General features: G+C 40.3%; 2 protein-coding genes across 4 annotated transcripts; one reads left to right on the plus strand and one right to left on the minus strand.

The window, feature by feature from the left end:
* Positions 1–84: 84 nt before the first annotated feature.
* Positions 85–2,290, minus strand: knstrn (kinetochore localized astrin (SPAG5) binding protein). 2 transcript variants are annotated; one of them, XM_076166953.1, is made up of 9 exons: positions 2,216–2,289; positions 1,883–1,912; positions 1,542–1,605; positions 1,369–1,398; positions 1,153–1,252; positions 904–1,018; positions 754–815; positions 410–484; positions 85–311 (listed from the first exon to the last, which is right to left on the minus strand). In XM_076166953.1, exons 1-9 carry the CDS (start codon positions 2,238–2,240, stop codon positions 183–185), a joined length of 630 nt encoding a protein of 209 aa, XP_076023068.1. In that variant the 5' UTR covers positions 2,241–2,289; the 3' UTR covers positions 85–182. The 2 variants fall into 2 exon arrangements, with proteins under 2 accessions (XP_076023068.1, XP_076023077.1); XM_076166962.1 differs by lacking the exon at positions 1,883–1,912 and having other exon boundaries at positions 2,216–2,290.
* A 260-nt stretch (positions 2,291–2,550) lies between these two features.
* On the plus strand, positions 2,551–13,132 carry knl1 (kinetochore scaffold 1). Of its 2 annotated transcripts, none has more exons than XM_076167815.1 (31): positions 2,551–2,707; positions 3,136–3,170; positions 3,321–3,354; positions 3,456–3,515; positions 3,710–3,792; positions 3,884–3,936; positions 4,064–4,085; positions 4,219–4,262; positions 4,366–4,418; positions 4,612–5,151; positions 5,292–5,826; positions 6,019–6,059; positions 6,151–6,658; positions 6,785–6,825; positions 6,902–9,082; positions 9,186–9,306; positions 9,409–9,464; positions 9,544–9,642; positions 9,750–9,865; positions 9,942–10,032; positions 10,215–10,331; positions 10,424–10,511; positions 10,618–10,680; positions 10,771–10,810; positions 10,928–11,032; positions 11,153–11,253; positions 11,350–11,412; positions 11,519–11,628; positions 12,008–12,129; positions 12,318–12,443; positions 12,618–13,132. In XM_076167815.1, exons 2-31 carry the CDS (start codon positions 3,142–3,144, stop codon positions 12,712–12,714), a joined length of 5,739 nt encoding a protein of 1,912 aa, XP_076023930.1. In that variant the 5' UTR covers positions 2,551–2,707; positions 3,136–3,141; the 3' UTR covers positions 12,715–13,132. The 2 variants fall into 2 exon arrangements, with proteins under 2 accessions (XP_076023930.1, XP_076023938.1); XM_076167823.1 differs by having other exon boundaries at positions 5,292–5,697; positions 12,618–13,131.
* Positions 13,133–17,047: the final 3,915 nt, after the last annotated feature.

Consider the following 17,047-nt stretch of genomic DNA (forward strand, 5'->3'; position numbering starts at 1 on the left):
AAGTATCATGTTTCATGTATGATTCTACTTAATACAGCATCTTATCCCTCCTAACATACTGCTTTCTTTCGACTGATTGAAATGAATGAGAAATCATGAAACCTTTATTCAATTTTAAACAGGCGGGTATTACAAGACATTTACACATCAATTTACACAAATATTGAGATTATGCTCCCCGTTTATATTATGAGTGCATCTGCTTCTTTGAGCGCTTCTTCCATTGCAGCTGCCTCCAGCGAAAAGTTCTCTCTTTCCTGCATGGTGTGTTCCTGTGCTTCAGTTAGGTCTGTCATTGTTGTTTGGATTGCCTAAAGGTTTGTAAAGAAAAACAAAGAGGAATTTGAAATTACAGCATTTGCAGGAGCAGAGTGGTTTAAAAATGTATGGTTCCAGCAGGCCGACTCACCTCCAGCTGAGAGCGCTGCTGGGACGCAACTTCACCAAAGGTCCTTAATTCATCCAGCAGCACTGTGGAGACACTCTGAAATAAAGATTAAAGCATGTTTTTAGATGTTGTGTAACTTGTGTGCTGTGTGTGTAGGATGAATTCAATGTAATTTTGAATGATTTCTTAATATATATTACATTGTGTGATTATTTAGTATCAAGTGCATGTTTCTGACTTTACTGGTTTTGTTTGTAATTTATGTATGAGATAGAGTAAGAGTAAGATTGATAAAGCAAAGGATAAATAAAATGTGGGAATAAATGCAGTACAATTCCAAACAAAATGTAATTAATCGTGAATACCATGACTTCTTTTTTTTGATCTTCACTTTGTTGTGCAGCCTCTCCAACCTTTTCTCCTAAAACTGAGCATCAACAGGGTCTAAAGTTCATTTCTATGAAAGAAACAAGGCACATTTTGAAATTCTGAACACATCTGGTGTACATATTGACCTGGGTCTATCTTTGCAGTGGTGAGGAGAACATGGCAGTCCTTCAGCTGTTTCAAAACCTCTGCATTTTCCGTTTCAAGGCCACTAAACTGCTGCTCCAATTCAGCGACTCGTTGCTGCAACACAGTAATGACTTCTCAGTGCAACAAGGAAATACAACACGAGACACATACATGCAATCAATACTGTGCAATTGGTGAATATAGAATACAGGAAAAGATAGTGCTGGATATTTTTGCACACTTTGTACCTGTGTCTGTGTGAGATTCTTCTGCAGGTCCTCATTAGCAGCCATCAACTGTTGATTTTGGTCTCTCAGATCTGCTTGCTGTCCATACCTAGAGGAGATTCTGTGAGCAAAAAAAGAGACACAGAGCCAATTTAGATTACAATATGCACGAGACATACCATCTCACAAATAGAAATAGAACAGTATAGAGTCAATCCCATATATAACTAAACTCACCCTTTGGTAGCTTTAGTCGTAGTATTCTTTCTGGAAGACAAAAGACATTTACAGTACATTAAAGATGCATACTGTACATAGGAGGATGTCTTTAAACTAACAGAGCAGTGTTGAATGTCGCAATTGCAGTTTGTTGATAACTTTCTCCACAAACTGTCTCAGTTTTTTCATACCTTAATACATTTTCTTTGAGAGGAGCTGTTGTTGTTTTCTTTGTATCTGCATGATGATGCATGCCTGAAAAACACATAATACAGCATTTTAATATGATCGATTGATTGATTAATAGACCATTTTGTATATACAGAATATAGACTAGGACTACAATGTTAAATCAATTAATTTAAGATTAAGTTAACTTTAATATTCAATCTATCGATCAGGTCCAGCTTTTCTAACATGGCAATTACTGCACCAGAGTGAACGGCAAACATTGTGATTCATTATGGTACAATGACGAAATTCTGAATTTAATTAGTAAATGAATAAAGTTAACTTTGATAACTTTGTTCACCTGTAGGGATTTTGGAAGCCATTTCTCTACCTGCAATGGATGCAAAGTCAGCAGCAATGAGAACAGACACCTGATAACTTAGTGTAGAATCTAAACATACTGAACACAACAGTTTGACGCCGTTTGAGATATAGCGAGATAAGCAAGCTGAAACAATGTCAGCTTTTTAAGTGACATTGGTGACAACTGTCGTCTAAAGAAACATGCACTGGGGAGATGACCGTCCATTCACATTCAGGTTTAGATTGTTAAATAACAGCTGAGCGAAGACAATTATAAAACGATAATGCTCACAATCGTGTGTAACATAGTCCGATATTTACTTCTGTTTACCTTTACGAGTATGATAAGTATCCATTCGTTCAACAGTCGAAACGAAGCCACCCGCTAGTGATTTTTGAAAATGTCCCGCCCTCTACCGTCATTTCCGGTTTGAAAGCAGTGCTTCCTGTTATAAAATAATTTTCTGTATTTTAAGCCGTCGTTGGTTTGCAGATTTGTTTGTATAAAACATCTGGATGCGATATATACTTAAATTTATATTAGTTTATATACTTTTAAATTTACGAAATGGTCAAAATAGCCGCGAGAGTGCAACAACGAACGCAAAGGGTCCGGCAAGACTGCGCATGCGCCGAGGCGGTAAATTCAAACCCGAAAGTCGTTAGCATTGAGGCTCGTTGACGTTAGCTTCAGTGCGCAGTAACTCGGACAACAGCGACTCAGACATTTGCGATATGTAAACACTTATAAGTTAATAAACGCGTAATAAAGACAACGCCGTCCGTTTCACACCTTTAGGCTGCGAGTGTTAACAATTTGGAGGTAAGTGTTGCTGTCTTGTGTTTATTTTATGTTCACACTTGTGCGAGCTAGCCAATGCTAACAAATAATGTATGCCATGTTAAGAAAATGAATAAATACTTATATTGCAATATGCAAATGTTGTTGCAAGTAAGAACTCATTACCTATAATTGGCCTTTCTGTCGTTATATGAGGGACATATTTTGTTATTTTTCTGAGAGGGTGGGGTTTGTTGTCTCCCCAGTATATTAAGTTTATGCCGATCGGTTTTCAAACGATGCCAACTCGACCTACAAAGCATGTAGTGCAATATCTTTTTTCAGAACCTGCTAACATGTGCATCAATACCAATGTATCTGATCTAAGCTTATACATATCGACACTATTTTCATCATGCATCATGTCCATAAGCTGTTATTTCCTTCAACACTGTATCGTGTTTCCACAGTTAAAGATGGACCCACTTGATCCAGCCAGCAATGAGTATGTGCCTGTTGATATTCTGGAGATTTTAGTGAACATTCCCTCTTTACAAGTGGAATTAGATTATCGAATTGTATTGTACATCAAGATGCACCTGATCTGAATATTCAAGATGCACCTGATCTGAATATTCTTATTTTTGTCTTATAGTGACACTGGATTCTCCAGGCGCCGTATCTCCTCGGTCAGTATTACACATTTTTTGATTAGTACAGTATATGATCTTTGTCATCAGTGTACAAATATGTGACCTGTACAGTGCCGTCTGCTGTTTCTCATTCTCAGATTTTAAAAGCCCCACGGAAATCGATCAAATTCTCTGGCCAAGAGCAAGTGGAAAGTCCGGTAAGTGGGCTTTTTGATTTGGGATGTTGACTTAAGTAAATGTGTGTTTATAAAGTAGGAGTTTTGGAAAAAGCACTTCTGTCTTAGTTGCAAACAAAATATCATATCATCCTACATAACAAGAAACTGAAATTAAAATTATAAATGAATGTTAAGTCTTAACATCTAAGTTTTTTCTTGGTGTTTTCGTCAAGGTTGAAATTCCCAAACCAGTGGAAAAAAGGAATTCCAGAAGAGTCAGTTTTGCCCCTGCAAATGACGTTCTTCTGTTTTCAAAGTAAGACATCAGATTTTTAAAACATACATACATATATATATCTTAATTTTCCACATAATCAAATCATTCAACTTACGCTTTACATTTTCAGGGATGTGAAAAATGTCTCTCCTGCTCGAAGTCCTTTACAAGACTTAATAACTGGTAAGAATATTGGTGTGATCTTGGTTCATTCATTCCTCTGAAAGAAGGATCTCTCTCTTTTTCTTGTTGGTTTTTATTTTGGTGAAATCTGTGACACGAGACTGATAATGATGTCTTTATTCCACAGCAGCAGCAACCACAGAGAACAGGTAAGATGATTTGATACTCCCAGGGGTTTTTGCCTGCTTAACAGCTTTTCACAACTTTTTCTGAATAACAAAGCCAAATTTGAAACCCTTGTTCTTAATAATAACATAAATATCGCACGTTTTCTGACCAAAGGCTGCAGGTGGTGGTCACCGAAGAAGGGGTGCAACAAATAAGTGGTATGTAGTCAATGTAAAAAAACAACAACCATCAAACAGTTATCACTACATGTGTCAAACCAAATATCTCACTGTTTATGCTGCTTGGTCTCTCTTAATATAGGTATGGAAACCTTGTTGAATGCTCCTCTACATACGGCTAATCAAAGACACAAGGTGAGTTTAACACTTGGGCGGATGTGAAATAAAAATGTATGATGAATGATGTTTTAATGTTCATATGTGGGAATTAATGCTGAGCTGTTAATCATGCGGTGTTAAAGGGTTAAGAATTAGCACCAATGTACCAAAGAAACTGACTAAGTTGCTAATGTAAGTTTCCATTTCCATGTGATTTTGTCATCATCAGGTGAACTTTGAGGATGACCATGGAGAGAGAACGGTGATGTTTGCAACCGACGATGCATTAATGGACATGACCCACAGTCACACTATAAACATTGCCTACGGCTCAGATATTCTACACCAAAAAGGTGACACCCTACCTGCGTGTGGAGAAAAAACAGTGGTGTTCACTACAGACGACGGCTCCATGGATATGACCCAGTGTCACACTGTAAAGCTGGCAGTGCAGGATTTTGATCCCGGCTTTAAAAGCGCCCTGGCTGGTCGCTCCAAACCAAGTGCGTCCAGTGTCGACCCAAACCTTCCCGGCTTCCTGGTCCAGCTGAAAACACAAAGGACTAATGTGGATAAAGAGAATCAGGCTCCAGCACATCGATCCACCATGGCGGGCGTTTCAGTAAACAAAACGAGGAAGAGTGGAGGGCTGTTTAGCCGAAGTGCAGTCTGTCCAGAAGATGGTGACGTAAGCATGGACATGACAGAGGCTCAAACAGGCCGTATTTTAGGCTTCACAGACGCAGCTGCACTGGGATCCAGCCTTAAGGTGAGTGACACAGGGTTGCGTTTTCAACTACTTTGCACGTCGGAGGACAAAATTGCAGAATGAAATTGTATTGATGGCTATATAGGACAACGTCAAAGTCCATTTTTGTAATTTACAACATTGCGTCCTTTCCTCTTCAGGTCAACTTTGACACTCAAGCTGACTGCAGGGAGAAAACAGTGGTGTTCACTGCAGATGATGCGTTTATGGACATTACTCGGAGTCACACTGTAAATATCGCCAGTAATTCACAACATCATTCACATCTTCCACTTCAAAATCCTTTGGAGAAACGTCAGGGCGGGTCATGTGATCCCCCAGTATCATCATCATCATCATCATCATCATCAGTGCAGGGGTTCGATCCAGGATTCAAAGACTTCCTTGCTAGTCTGTCTAAACCAGGCATCTCTAACGTTAATCCTGTGATCACCCGAGCGGTGCCAACTGCTGCAACGTCCAAAAAGACGTCTGCGGGCGGACTGGAGGAAGATCTAAGCATGGATATGACTGCGGCTCAAACGGGCCACATTCTAGGAGCGACAGGTATGCAAGATCAGCTTCAGCATCTGTTTCATACAAAAGCCATATACTCTGATAACAGAGTGTTGAAGACAGCAGAGTTGACACACCACCAACAGAGCAGTGAAGCTCTGGGATCATCTAACCGTAAAGGTATGAAGATGACTATCCATATTCTTTACTCAAATGAAATAGGAACAAAATAAATGAATCAAATCCAGAGTGAGATAGTTGTAGCTAACCAGAATATTATTGGGAAAATTATGATGTTTAAGGTTTGTTGGTTGATGACTTCTGTGGTACTTTTCTGAGTGCTTTTCATTTAATTCACATCTCCAAATGTAGGTTTTGAAAGCAGGATGAACGTCCCACAGCGCAGATGTCAGGTGAGATTAAACATTTACTGTGCTGTGTACATTCTATAACTTAACAGTGGATATTTAGTGACCCTGTATTAACACTAGTTGTTCTCCTCAGGTCAACTTTGAGACTGAAAATGACTGCAGAGAGAAAACGGTGATGTTCGCTGCAGATGATGCGTTCATGGACATAACTCGGAGTCACACTGTAAACATAGCCAGTACTTCACACCATCGTTCACTTCTTCCACTCCAAAATGCTTTGGAGAAAAGACAGGGCCAGCCATGTGATCCCCCATCATCATCATCAACAGTGCAGGGTTTCGACCCAGGATTCAAAGACTTCCTCGCTAGTCTGTCTAAACCAGACGTCTCTAACGTTAACCCTGTAATTACCCAAGTGGTGCCAACTGCTGCACCGTCCAAAAAGATGTTTGACCCAAATGACTTCTTTCAGCATACAACAACGCCTGACATGGATAAAATGGGTCAAACTTCAGTTTCCTTTATGATGGAGAGGTCACTAAATAAGACTGGAGAACACTCTGTTGAAGGTACAGGTCTGGAGGAAGATCTAAGCATGGATATGACTGAGGCTCAGACGGGCCACATTTCAGGATTCACAGGTACAGAAGATCAGCTTCAGCATCTGTTTAATCTGTAAACCTTTGATATTATCACATCATTGTCACATTATGACACTATCGCATCAGCTAAATAGCTTTTGATGTAATTCACATCTCCAAATGTAGGTTTGGAAACCACGATGAACGCCCCACAGCGCAGATGTCAGGTGAGATTAAACATTTAGTTCACATTTCAAGGTGGATATTTAGTGACCCTGTATTAACACTAGTTGTTCTCCTCAGGTCAAGTTCGGTACTGAAAATGACTGCAGAGAGAAAACGGTGATGTTCACTGCAGATGATGCGTTTATGGACATGACTAAAAGTCACACCGTAAACATCGCTGCCGGTTTAGAATCACAACCTATTTCCCAAAAGCATCTGCCTGTTTGTGGAGAGAAGACAATGGTGTTCACAGCGGATGACGCATGTATGGATATGACCCAATGCCACACTGTCAAGATCGCTACTGATTCAGTGTCGAGGTCAGTTCCTCATCCAAATGCTAACATCCTGTCAACCCATGGAAACATGGAGTTAAACGCAAACAGGAGAAGGAGTGTGGCACGTGGTCCGCCTAGAAACAGATCTTCATCAGCACATGGAGGGGATCTAGGATTTAAAAATGCTTTTGCCAGTGTCTCTAAACTAAGTGGCACCAATGTTAACCCTTTGACCACCACAGTGGGGCGTCAAGAAACGGTCAACTCAAGAGGTTCCCTGAACCAAAAGGCTGATGTGGATGACAGTGAAGCTCAGCGTTTAGTTTACCAAACTAAGAAGAACAGAGAATCATCTAATGGAGGTGTAGTCCATCCAGAAGATGATGATGTAATGGATATGACAGAGGCTCAGACGGGCCATATTTGGGCACATGACGGCGTAGATGAACACCCTCGACTCTCTCGTCCTACTCAAGAAATGTCCGAAGCAGATGATCCATGCATGGATATGACTAAAAGTCACACAGTAAACATTGTGGGTGGCTCAGAATCACAACCGATTCATTCACAAAATCTTTGGGTCGTACCTACCTGTGGAGAGAAAACGATGATGTTCACAGCAAATGATGCATCAATGGATATCACCAGGTGTTGCACTGTAAGCATCGCCACTGATTTAGCGCCTCAGTCAGTTCCTCCTCGCCAAAGTACCTCGGACGCGGACTTAGCTGTGTCAAAAAGAAAAAGTGTTTTTTTGAAGCCAATTAACTGGGGCGTTGCTGCCACCGCTGCTGCACCCCTGTGCCCTCAAGACACCGACACAAGTGAGTCCCAACTTGAAAAGGAGAATGGTGATGTGGTTCATAACGTTGAAGCTCTGAGTTTTGTTTCAACTGTAACAGAGAAGCCACTAAGTGAATCTAAAAAGAGCAGGGTATCAGTCTGCCCAGAAGATGACCTAAGCATGGAAATGACTGCAGCTCAAACAGGCCGTATTTTTACCCAGATGTGTGCAGATGAGCATTCTCGGTGTATTTCCCGCTCCAACAGCACGTCCCTCCACTCTGACAATTTAAAGACAACGATGACGATTCCACCACAGCAGAGCAGTGAAGCGCTGATGTCACGGAATAATAAAGGTACAGAACTCGGAAACCTTGCAGATTCACCTGAGATGAGTGACCATGACACCGGTAAAGACCCTGAACTAAGACATGGGAAAAGTTCTTCATCCCAAAGGTCTGAGAACTCGTCAGATGGCTGGGCTGCTGCCCACGATGTCGATGATTTACATACAAAGACTGCGAAGAACAGACGTCTGAGCTTAGCTGATCTCCAGTCCAAAGTAAAACGTCTGAGCCAGATGGTAAGTGAAGCTACAGAGAACTTTGCCGTGGACAGCTGCACTACATCTCTGTCTCAAGTGGAGCAAAAGACCAACGGCCTGCCTATCGAAGACCCTGATCTTGAAATGAGTTTGGTGGACACCGAAGATAAAACACAACCTGGACATTTTACACAAAGAGAATCTGCGACTCCCTTCAACTCCAAAACTACACGACTCATGTCCAGACTTTCAATGGGGGGTTTCTTGCCCAAACTCCCCCAAAGAGGCAAACCTACTCCTACTAAAGCGGAATCCCGTCTTTCAGATTGTGTGGGAGAACACATGAGGACAAATACCATCACACTCGCTAACCACCTGACCATGACTGATGATGGACTGGGCAACATTAACGACGAAGTGCTCGGCGGTGAGGAAGATTTGTCGGAAATGTTGGACATGAAGATTTACGAAGAAGAGCGTCCATCCCGCGGCCTCGCCATGGATCGGGATTTGGTGGATGATGTGTTTGAGGAGACGCATCTCGGTGTTGGCCAAGCGATAAAGAGACCTTTACCAGAAGACCTGGATTATATGGAGGATGAGAAAAGAATGAAGCCATCTGATGACTTGGCTCATGAGCACAGCGATGAAGTGGTAGGTTCAATTTCGTCGTCCATTATACACTCGTTTTTTCTAACTGTTATTGCATTGAAACATTGTTAATGAATGTGTTTTCATTCCCTGCCCGGTACTGCAGTCTCAGGCTGTAGAGTGTGACAGGAACACGACTACAGCTCCAAGCGCCGTTAGACAGACGATAGATTCCACTGCCTCGTGTAATACAACCAGCATCAAGTGTGAAACCACATTAGAGTCCAGTAAGTTCTCATTCATTCAGTTTGATATCACTGAGATTTGCCTGTTTTTTTTATAGTTGTATTTAGATAATGGACAATGTGTTGTGCTTGACATTCTTCCAGCTTCAAAACAAAGCCTGTTTGAGTCCCAGCTTGAAGACTACACCGATGATATACAGGTAAATGTCATGTCATGTTTTTGACATATCGTTTTGTATTATTATTGTTATTTAATTACCTTTATTGTTTCTATTACAGAAAATGAATGATGGCAGTATTACAGTGATGGAGTTCTTAAAACTCTTCAACCTAGACTTTGTTATCCATAATCCTCGGCACAGTGTCCTCCCTGGAAAAGTATGTTCATCTTTCTTTATACATAATTATCAGTTTATTTTGTGCAACTTATTTACTGTAGATGTATTGAAGTTGTTTTTTATTAAATCTGTTTATTGGTTTTGCAGCTTGGATCACTTGCAGATCGCACACCAATAGATTTACTGAAAGACAGACACATCAGCCATCCTAAACAGATTGTGTACGAGTCCGACTTGAAGAACCTTGCGGAAAAAGTGGAAGGGTATGTATTCTCTGGAGGATTGGCTTTTACAGTAAGTCTTCAACGACATGTTAGATTCCTCCTTTCTTTTCCTCAGGTTGAAGGGCCGAAAACGGGACCTTGAAAAACCTCTGAGGAATGTAAATAGACGTTTGTGGGAAGAGATGAGAGGGTCTTCAGAGGAAGAGGTAATCCAGGCTACACATCCATCCTTTGCTGCCATCTACAGGGCTTACACCTGAGACTGGCCACCTTGCAAAAGTGTCAATGTTCTGGATAGAGCTAATTGGAGCTGGCTTTGCCTTCATAGCAGCAGCAGTAGTTGGGATTTTATTCCTGATCGTCATTGTTATTATTTTTAAATCCACAGCTGAAAAGTTTTGGTGCCAAACTAAAAGAGAGGAATAACTTCTTCAGAAAGACCAGCAAAGTTCAGTCGCATGAGATGAAGGAGGTCCTGTACTCAAGCCTTGTGCACGCTCTTCAGGTAAGAGAATCAACGCAGAGATACTGGATTACAACATTAGGCACCTTTTTAATAACCTCTCTCTATAATCTCTGACATTTCTGACTTTTCAGGAGGAGCAACAGAAGTTGAAAGGAAAGCTTGAGGAAGCTGACAAGATGTTGACAAGTTTCGATGACTGTATCTCTGAATTAGAAACAGGTACGGTTACCACGGGAGAAAATGACACAAAGTTATGCTGTGTGTGTGTGTGATGCCAGTTTATTCAAATAGAGTAAATAACTAACATCTGATTTCTGTCCCTTAGAACTTGCTGCAGTAGAAGTAAATGGTGTAGAGGATCGACCAAGTCTGAGATCACAGCAGTTAGGTAAATAGTGACACTGATGACTATCTTTATTCAATTGTTTTGTATTATGTTTTATTTAAACTTTTATTAATATGTTGTTGTTGTAAACAGAAATGGAGAAAGTCACAAGGTCACTGGCTGAAGCTGACACGTGAGTTGAGAAATATTTAATAACCTCTGCACCTTTGGAAAAACATTCTGTTCAACTTCCCATTCAAACACACAACACATCCATTTGTTTGAATCCTTTTTATTGTTATTCCTCCAGAGAAATGTCTGAACTGGAGATGCAGAAAAAACTGAATTTGGATAAACTGAAGAGGCTTAAAGCTGAGACGGCGAAGCTTGAGAGCCACATCCCCATGTTGGATCTGTAAGTACTGTGTTCTTTTTTTTTTTTTTTTTTCATATCTTGCAATGTATACATCAAAACTCGAGGGTCATATTTGTACACAGCAGTGAAGTAAACATGAATGCATATTCCTCTCATCAGGTTGAACGAATGGAAATTTGCAGGGAATAGAGGCGACTGCACGGTTTACACCTTTCTGTATGAGACCCTGCATCTACTGTTGGTGTATGAAAAGTCCGAGGGTAAGATCAGTAATGATTCTGTTGTGTTTGAAGGTGGCTTAACAGCTCTTAAGATTCATATATCTTAATCCTAAATTGGGTTTTGGGTTCTTTTAGGTAAAGATGCCAACGAGTCTGAGCAGAAAATATCCGACATCACATTCAAACTTCAGCTGGAAGGTGAGAAAGAAATGCAAACTGTAGAATAATGTCAATCTTCATATCTTCTGGACCCTTTTTGCTTCTAACAAGACGGCATTTGCTCTCTTTCCTTACTTTCTGTCAGATGAGAAGTCGCAGTTCCAAGCCCGACTTGTCCACAAACTGCTGTCTGGGTACTTGGAGGGAGAAGCTGCGTGGGTGGAAAAGTATCCAACCAGTACATGGGTTCCAAAGGTAAGAGACAGTGGAGCCTCAGAGGTTTTACAGTCTTGGTTGGGAGATGTGACTTGTTGTTTATGGGCATGTTTAGGAACGATAATCCGGCTTTAAACCCATTAAGAACCTTTATACTAATGATTCCTATAGCCAATGATGAGTTATAAATTTAACCTCTTCTATATTTTAAGTCCCATATTGGGTCTCTTCCTTATGTATTTGGTGTGTAGATGGTGTGAAGTCCATTTAGACTCATTTAATTTAAGTGAAACGCAGTCATGATAATAATTCCAGTTCACAGCCTCAGATGACACAGCTAAACATTTTAACAATGAAAATATACTAAATCCAAACATGGCTTCTTATCTTTGGTTTGTTTGTTTCCTCCCGGGTGCAGCTGCTCCACGATGTCGGCCTAGTTGTGAGTTGCTGCCGTCTGCTGGGAGAGGAGATCCGGCTGCTCAAACTGTGGGGAAGTCTGAGACTGAATATCCTTGACATCAGCTGTGTGGACACTCGGTAAGAAGCTTTCCACACTAGAGTCGGCTGGTCTGTTCATCTCAAGATCAACAATGAACAGACACTGGTGACATTTTTAGCAAAAACAAATTTATATACGAATATACTCCCAAGTTATGTCGCACAAATCGAGAAAGACGATTGTCCTCTTGATTGTCCTCTTGATTGTCCTCTTGTCTTTTTATCAGGGTTCACATTGTCTTCAGTAGTCTCAAGGCCTTTTCCAAGTTTGAGGTTACATTTGCTGTCACTTTGAGCCACTACGTCTGTGTCCTTCAAGTGCAGAGCTTCAGAAATGTCATCGGAAGCACAACGTAAGTGTGACTTTAGTACAAAGGTAGACATTTGAGAGTGTTACAATAAGTGTTCTGATAATCTATTGCACCAAATGAGTGTACTGTAGCTACAAATCATTTTACAGAATGATGCAGAATAATGACATAACTCTTTCTTCCCAATCTTCCTATGTCATGTTCGTGTATTTACAGAATCCAACAGATCGAAGAAATTGTGGCGTCATTCGCTCCGGCCAAAAAGGTGTTGACGAAGATTGTCAAGAAGATTAACGATACACTGCTTTGTTGAGGGCCAGTGATGTATGCGATTGAAACATACTGTAAAAATGAAATATGTATGAGATGTCATTTGTTTGGTTTCCCTCTTTGCCTGTTCAAGTCAGTCTGAGCCTGCAGTTTGTGGTCGATCCACTAGATGGCAAACACAGCCTGATTTACCATTCATAGGTTCCTTAAGAGGGAACCTGCTCCACACTGGAGGAGCAGATACTAATATCTGATATTGTTAAATATAATAACCCTCAACATAATTTACATTTGATTGTAGAATTGTGTGCATTACTGAACACAAGTGTAAATACAATAATGATGTCCCTGTTCTATTGACAATTTAAATAAATGGTAAATGATTAATGCTTCTTTGTATGTAAACCACAGTTTCTCCAATCTCCTGTACATTTTCAAAATAAAAGCTTAGTTTGGATGATTTGATTCACCGTCCTTTACACATCTAAGAAAGCACTGAAACTGCAAGACCTGCAAATAGAAATCACTCAAACAAAACCTTAAGACTCCTAAAGGGGTCTAAGAAAATCCTTTGGCTACTGTTTGTCATAGGTATTGTGGCTAAAGCCTATTCATAGACTGAGTAAGATTTGACCTTTAGCTTCTAACACAACCATTTGCAGCCTCATTTGCAAATGAGACTCATTTTCTATCTGTCCCTTCCTGCTGTCACTTGGATGTGCTTGAGAGGCTGTTACAGCCCAATACAATTTAATCAAATATATTTACTGACTGGCCATTCAAGAGCAAATAAATTCTTATGTTCCATTTTCTACACATGTGGCTCTTTAGTTTTATGATTTAATGAAGAGCACAGCGTTTGAGAAGTCTGCTAAATTACTTTCTAAATCTGATTAGACATATTCAGAATTTATGGGTGTTTTTAAAGCATTTCCCCTTTCAGTAAAAAAAAATGTTTTCCTCACTTGCTGAGAATATTATTTAGTTTAGGCGAACATAAATAACTGCATTAAAGACGATTTTAAGCCATAAATGACCATGTTTTATTCATCTTATGTTGAAATACTGATATTGATCCTTCTTAACCAAAGCAGGCATGCAGGTGAATCACAAACAAAGAAACCTAACCGGTGAATGCACTGGCTTTATATTACTATTATTTAGCTATACAAACCTAGAATAGATTAACATTTGCATAGCATTTGGTGTCCTCTATCTATTTGTTACAGCCAAGGCATGAGTGACATGGACAGTGTCCAGGGGTCATTTAAAAGGCCAAACAGCCAGAACCAAGCTGTTGAGAAGGTGGGGGTTGGTGATGTCCGTCCACTCCTGAAGCCCCCACGTCAAGGGTCAAAGTGGACTTTCCAACCCGTCACCCTCGACTGAGCCGTCAGGGAAGATGAGTTCCTCCTTCCCTCCCCCAAGAACAACGGCTCCTGTCAAAGCGCATAGAGGACACACAAGGTTGCCATGTGACGGGATGCAAGTTTGGTTAAAGTGACATTTGGGTCTCCTGACCTCAGCCTGCGGAGGTCAACTCAATTTAATTTCAATCGATCCATTAATCAGTGTTCATCAATTTCTTTTATAAACGATTGATCCTTAATAAAACACCACAGTATACTTCGATTTTTTTTTCCAATTGATTAAACCATTGACAGAAACTTCATCATTTACATTTTTTTATAGCTGCATACATAAACAAAAATCTACAAAAGCTTAATCTCTTAAACCTGCACCCACTCATTATCTCATCAATTTAAACATAAAATCATATCATCATATGTGCTAAATCTCACATGAAACATCACAAAATCTGTCAGTAAATTGCATCCAACTGTGTTCTATGTTCACGGTGCAATAATGTTCAGATTGTTGTTTTACTTTGATTGTGTATTCCGATATGAGAAAGCTTAAAATCACAGCTTTCCTTTGTGAATGACAAAAGTAACTGTTTATCACGAGTTAGATGGAATTATGTGACCAGACGTTGACATGGCATCAAAGGTCTAATGCTGTAAAATGGAACATTTGGCCTCTAGCAGCCCGCTTGAAATCTGTTTACCGACAGATCTACAAGCAGTATTTCACCTCAGTAACCTTATCAGTGTCCTTCACTGACAGCAGTGAGGCAGAATTGGTTTTGGAAGATGGAAATTGCATTGAGGTTTCATTTTTATTAAATTCTAAACAAGCCAACACCTGCTCAACACTGAAAGAAGGAAAGGAATCACATTACGTATTTCCTATTCCTAATTCCAGAATATGATTAATAATGATATTGCCAATAAAATGTCAGCACTCATAAGATGTTCACGTAATACCACGCGTTGCTGTTGTAGATGTAGGAATGCTCAGGAAAGAAGTAACTCTTTACTGTGTAATCCTAAAGATCGACAACAACCCATTCCATTTCAAATTCAAATTCTCCCAAAAAATCTATATTTTTTGGATTGCGGGTCTTAAAACTGGTATTTCTTTTTAACGTCACAAAATGCAAGATAGCTTTTGTGTTCCTTCACATTTTTTCACAATGCCTGAAATTAAAACATGGAGACAAAAGCTGTATTTCCAATTTAATGTGGCACCACAAGACGCCTATTGATCAACCAAAAAGACATCGATCTATAAGCTTTAATATATATTCCTAGTGTTTTAATGGCGGCACTTAAGGCTCGGCTGATCAATAGAACATCTAAAGGCATTGAAGCTCATGCTCCTGTGCAGGTCATTTGTCTGTGCTTTGTGAAGTTATTCAAGACATTCAAAGAGAATCAGAGAGCTAATTTACGGTCATTTGATAACTATTGCTGTAATTGTCATGACTCCCAACACCCCCAGTCCACCCAGTCCACCCAGTCCACAATAAGAGGCCTCCATTGTCCCTCCCTTCCTTTGGCCTTGGTAGCCATGTTTGTCCATAGAACAAACCGGGCCACCTCTTATCATAAGTATCTAACAGTGCTGCTAGGCCCGGCTGTGACAGCTTCACTCATGCAGTTAGAAAAAAGATAAAGGCAACGCTGTTTAACAAAGTGCTATATTTTCTAGAATGGGCCCAGAGGAAGCAACTGCAATGTAGTAACCACACAATGGTTTCATTCTTTAAGCATCACATCTGCAACATATAATATTGTCTCTTAAGAGTAAAGGCATGAGAATAAACATTAAACTGTCAGGCCCCTTGGTGCATCTATATTTAACTGTGTATAGACTGAGCCATTGTGTGCTTTCAAGTCGAACAAAGGCTGCAGTCGTTCTTATCACCTCTTTAACTGACTGACGGACCAAATGTTTGAACTTGATTGCAGCTGTGGGATCAGAACGAGAGAATGAAACCAAGTATCATTGAAGAATGTAAGAATGCCGTTTTTTCCGACTGAGAGTTCCCACTTACAGTCACTGTATGGCACAATACTGTAAGCTCTTATTGTACGCTTTCGTAAAGTAACATACTGTGTACATGGTTGGAAACTTACTAAAAAAGCACTCAATCACACTAAATATCTAAATGTTGCTACAACGAACTGCTGTTGTTGCAGAGTTTCATTAGCCATTATACGAGTTGCAACCATCATCTATTTTTGCTTATTGTGTTCTAAATGTGTGAATTGACCACTAAAGCGGCAAAGTTATTAGAATCACCAACGTTTGTGATCACCACAACATAAAACTATCACTTGTTGTCATGACACCTGTGATATGATTGAGTACCATGTGCCAAAATGCGTGTCACAACATTTACTATCATTCTGTTAGACATTGGAGTTTGAAAGCATTATTTCATTGCTCAAGTTTGTCTGTTTGCATGTCTGTTTTGCCCTGCAGTCCTGTCCTGCAGTACAGTCCAGCCACAGCTAAGGTTATTTTGTTAAGGAGTTAGGTCTTTGCTGGCAGGTACGTCATTAGTGCTGGTGGCATGTGCTCCCATAGTGATGCAAATGAAAGAGACATGGCCACATCGCAATCCCTCACTACATACACCCCCCGACACACACACACACACACACACACACACACACAAATAAAGACTTTATGTGACCCAAGGAGTTACCACATTCTCTGGTCATTCTTGGGAAAAGACAATAGGTCCGGCTTGTTAAAATAGGCTCCCGCTCAGCAGGGGGACGGAGGAGCTGCAGCAGCTGTCCCATAGTAAAGTGAGACAGAAACATCAAGCTTCAGTGGTCCTGTCAGTCTAAGAAGCCTCTAATCCAGAGGTTTTCCTGCTTTTTTGGAGGGAGGGCATGTTGCATCTCATTAGCAGGGGAGCAATTAATTAAAGGATGTGGGCTGCATTGACGGCTCCAAGGGAGGAGAGCTTCATTGTGCTGGAAGCTTACTGAAAACTCCTTATGGAATTAAAACTGACA

Source organism: Genypterus blacodes, unplaced genomic scaffold, assembly GCF_046128005.1.
Source record: "Genypterus blacodes isolate CSIRO-AG114 ecotype Tasmania unplaced genomic scaffold, CSIRO-AGI_Gbla_v1 ptg000013l_1, whole genome shotgun sequence".
NCBI classification, from domain to species: Eukaryota; Metazoa; Chordata; class Actinopteri; order Ophidiiformes; family Ophidiidae; genus Genypterus; species Genypterus blacodes.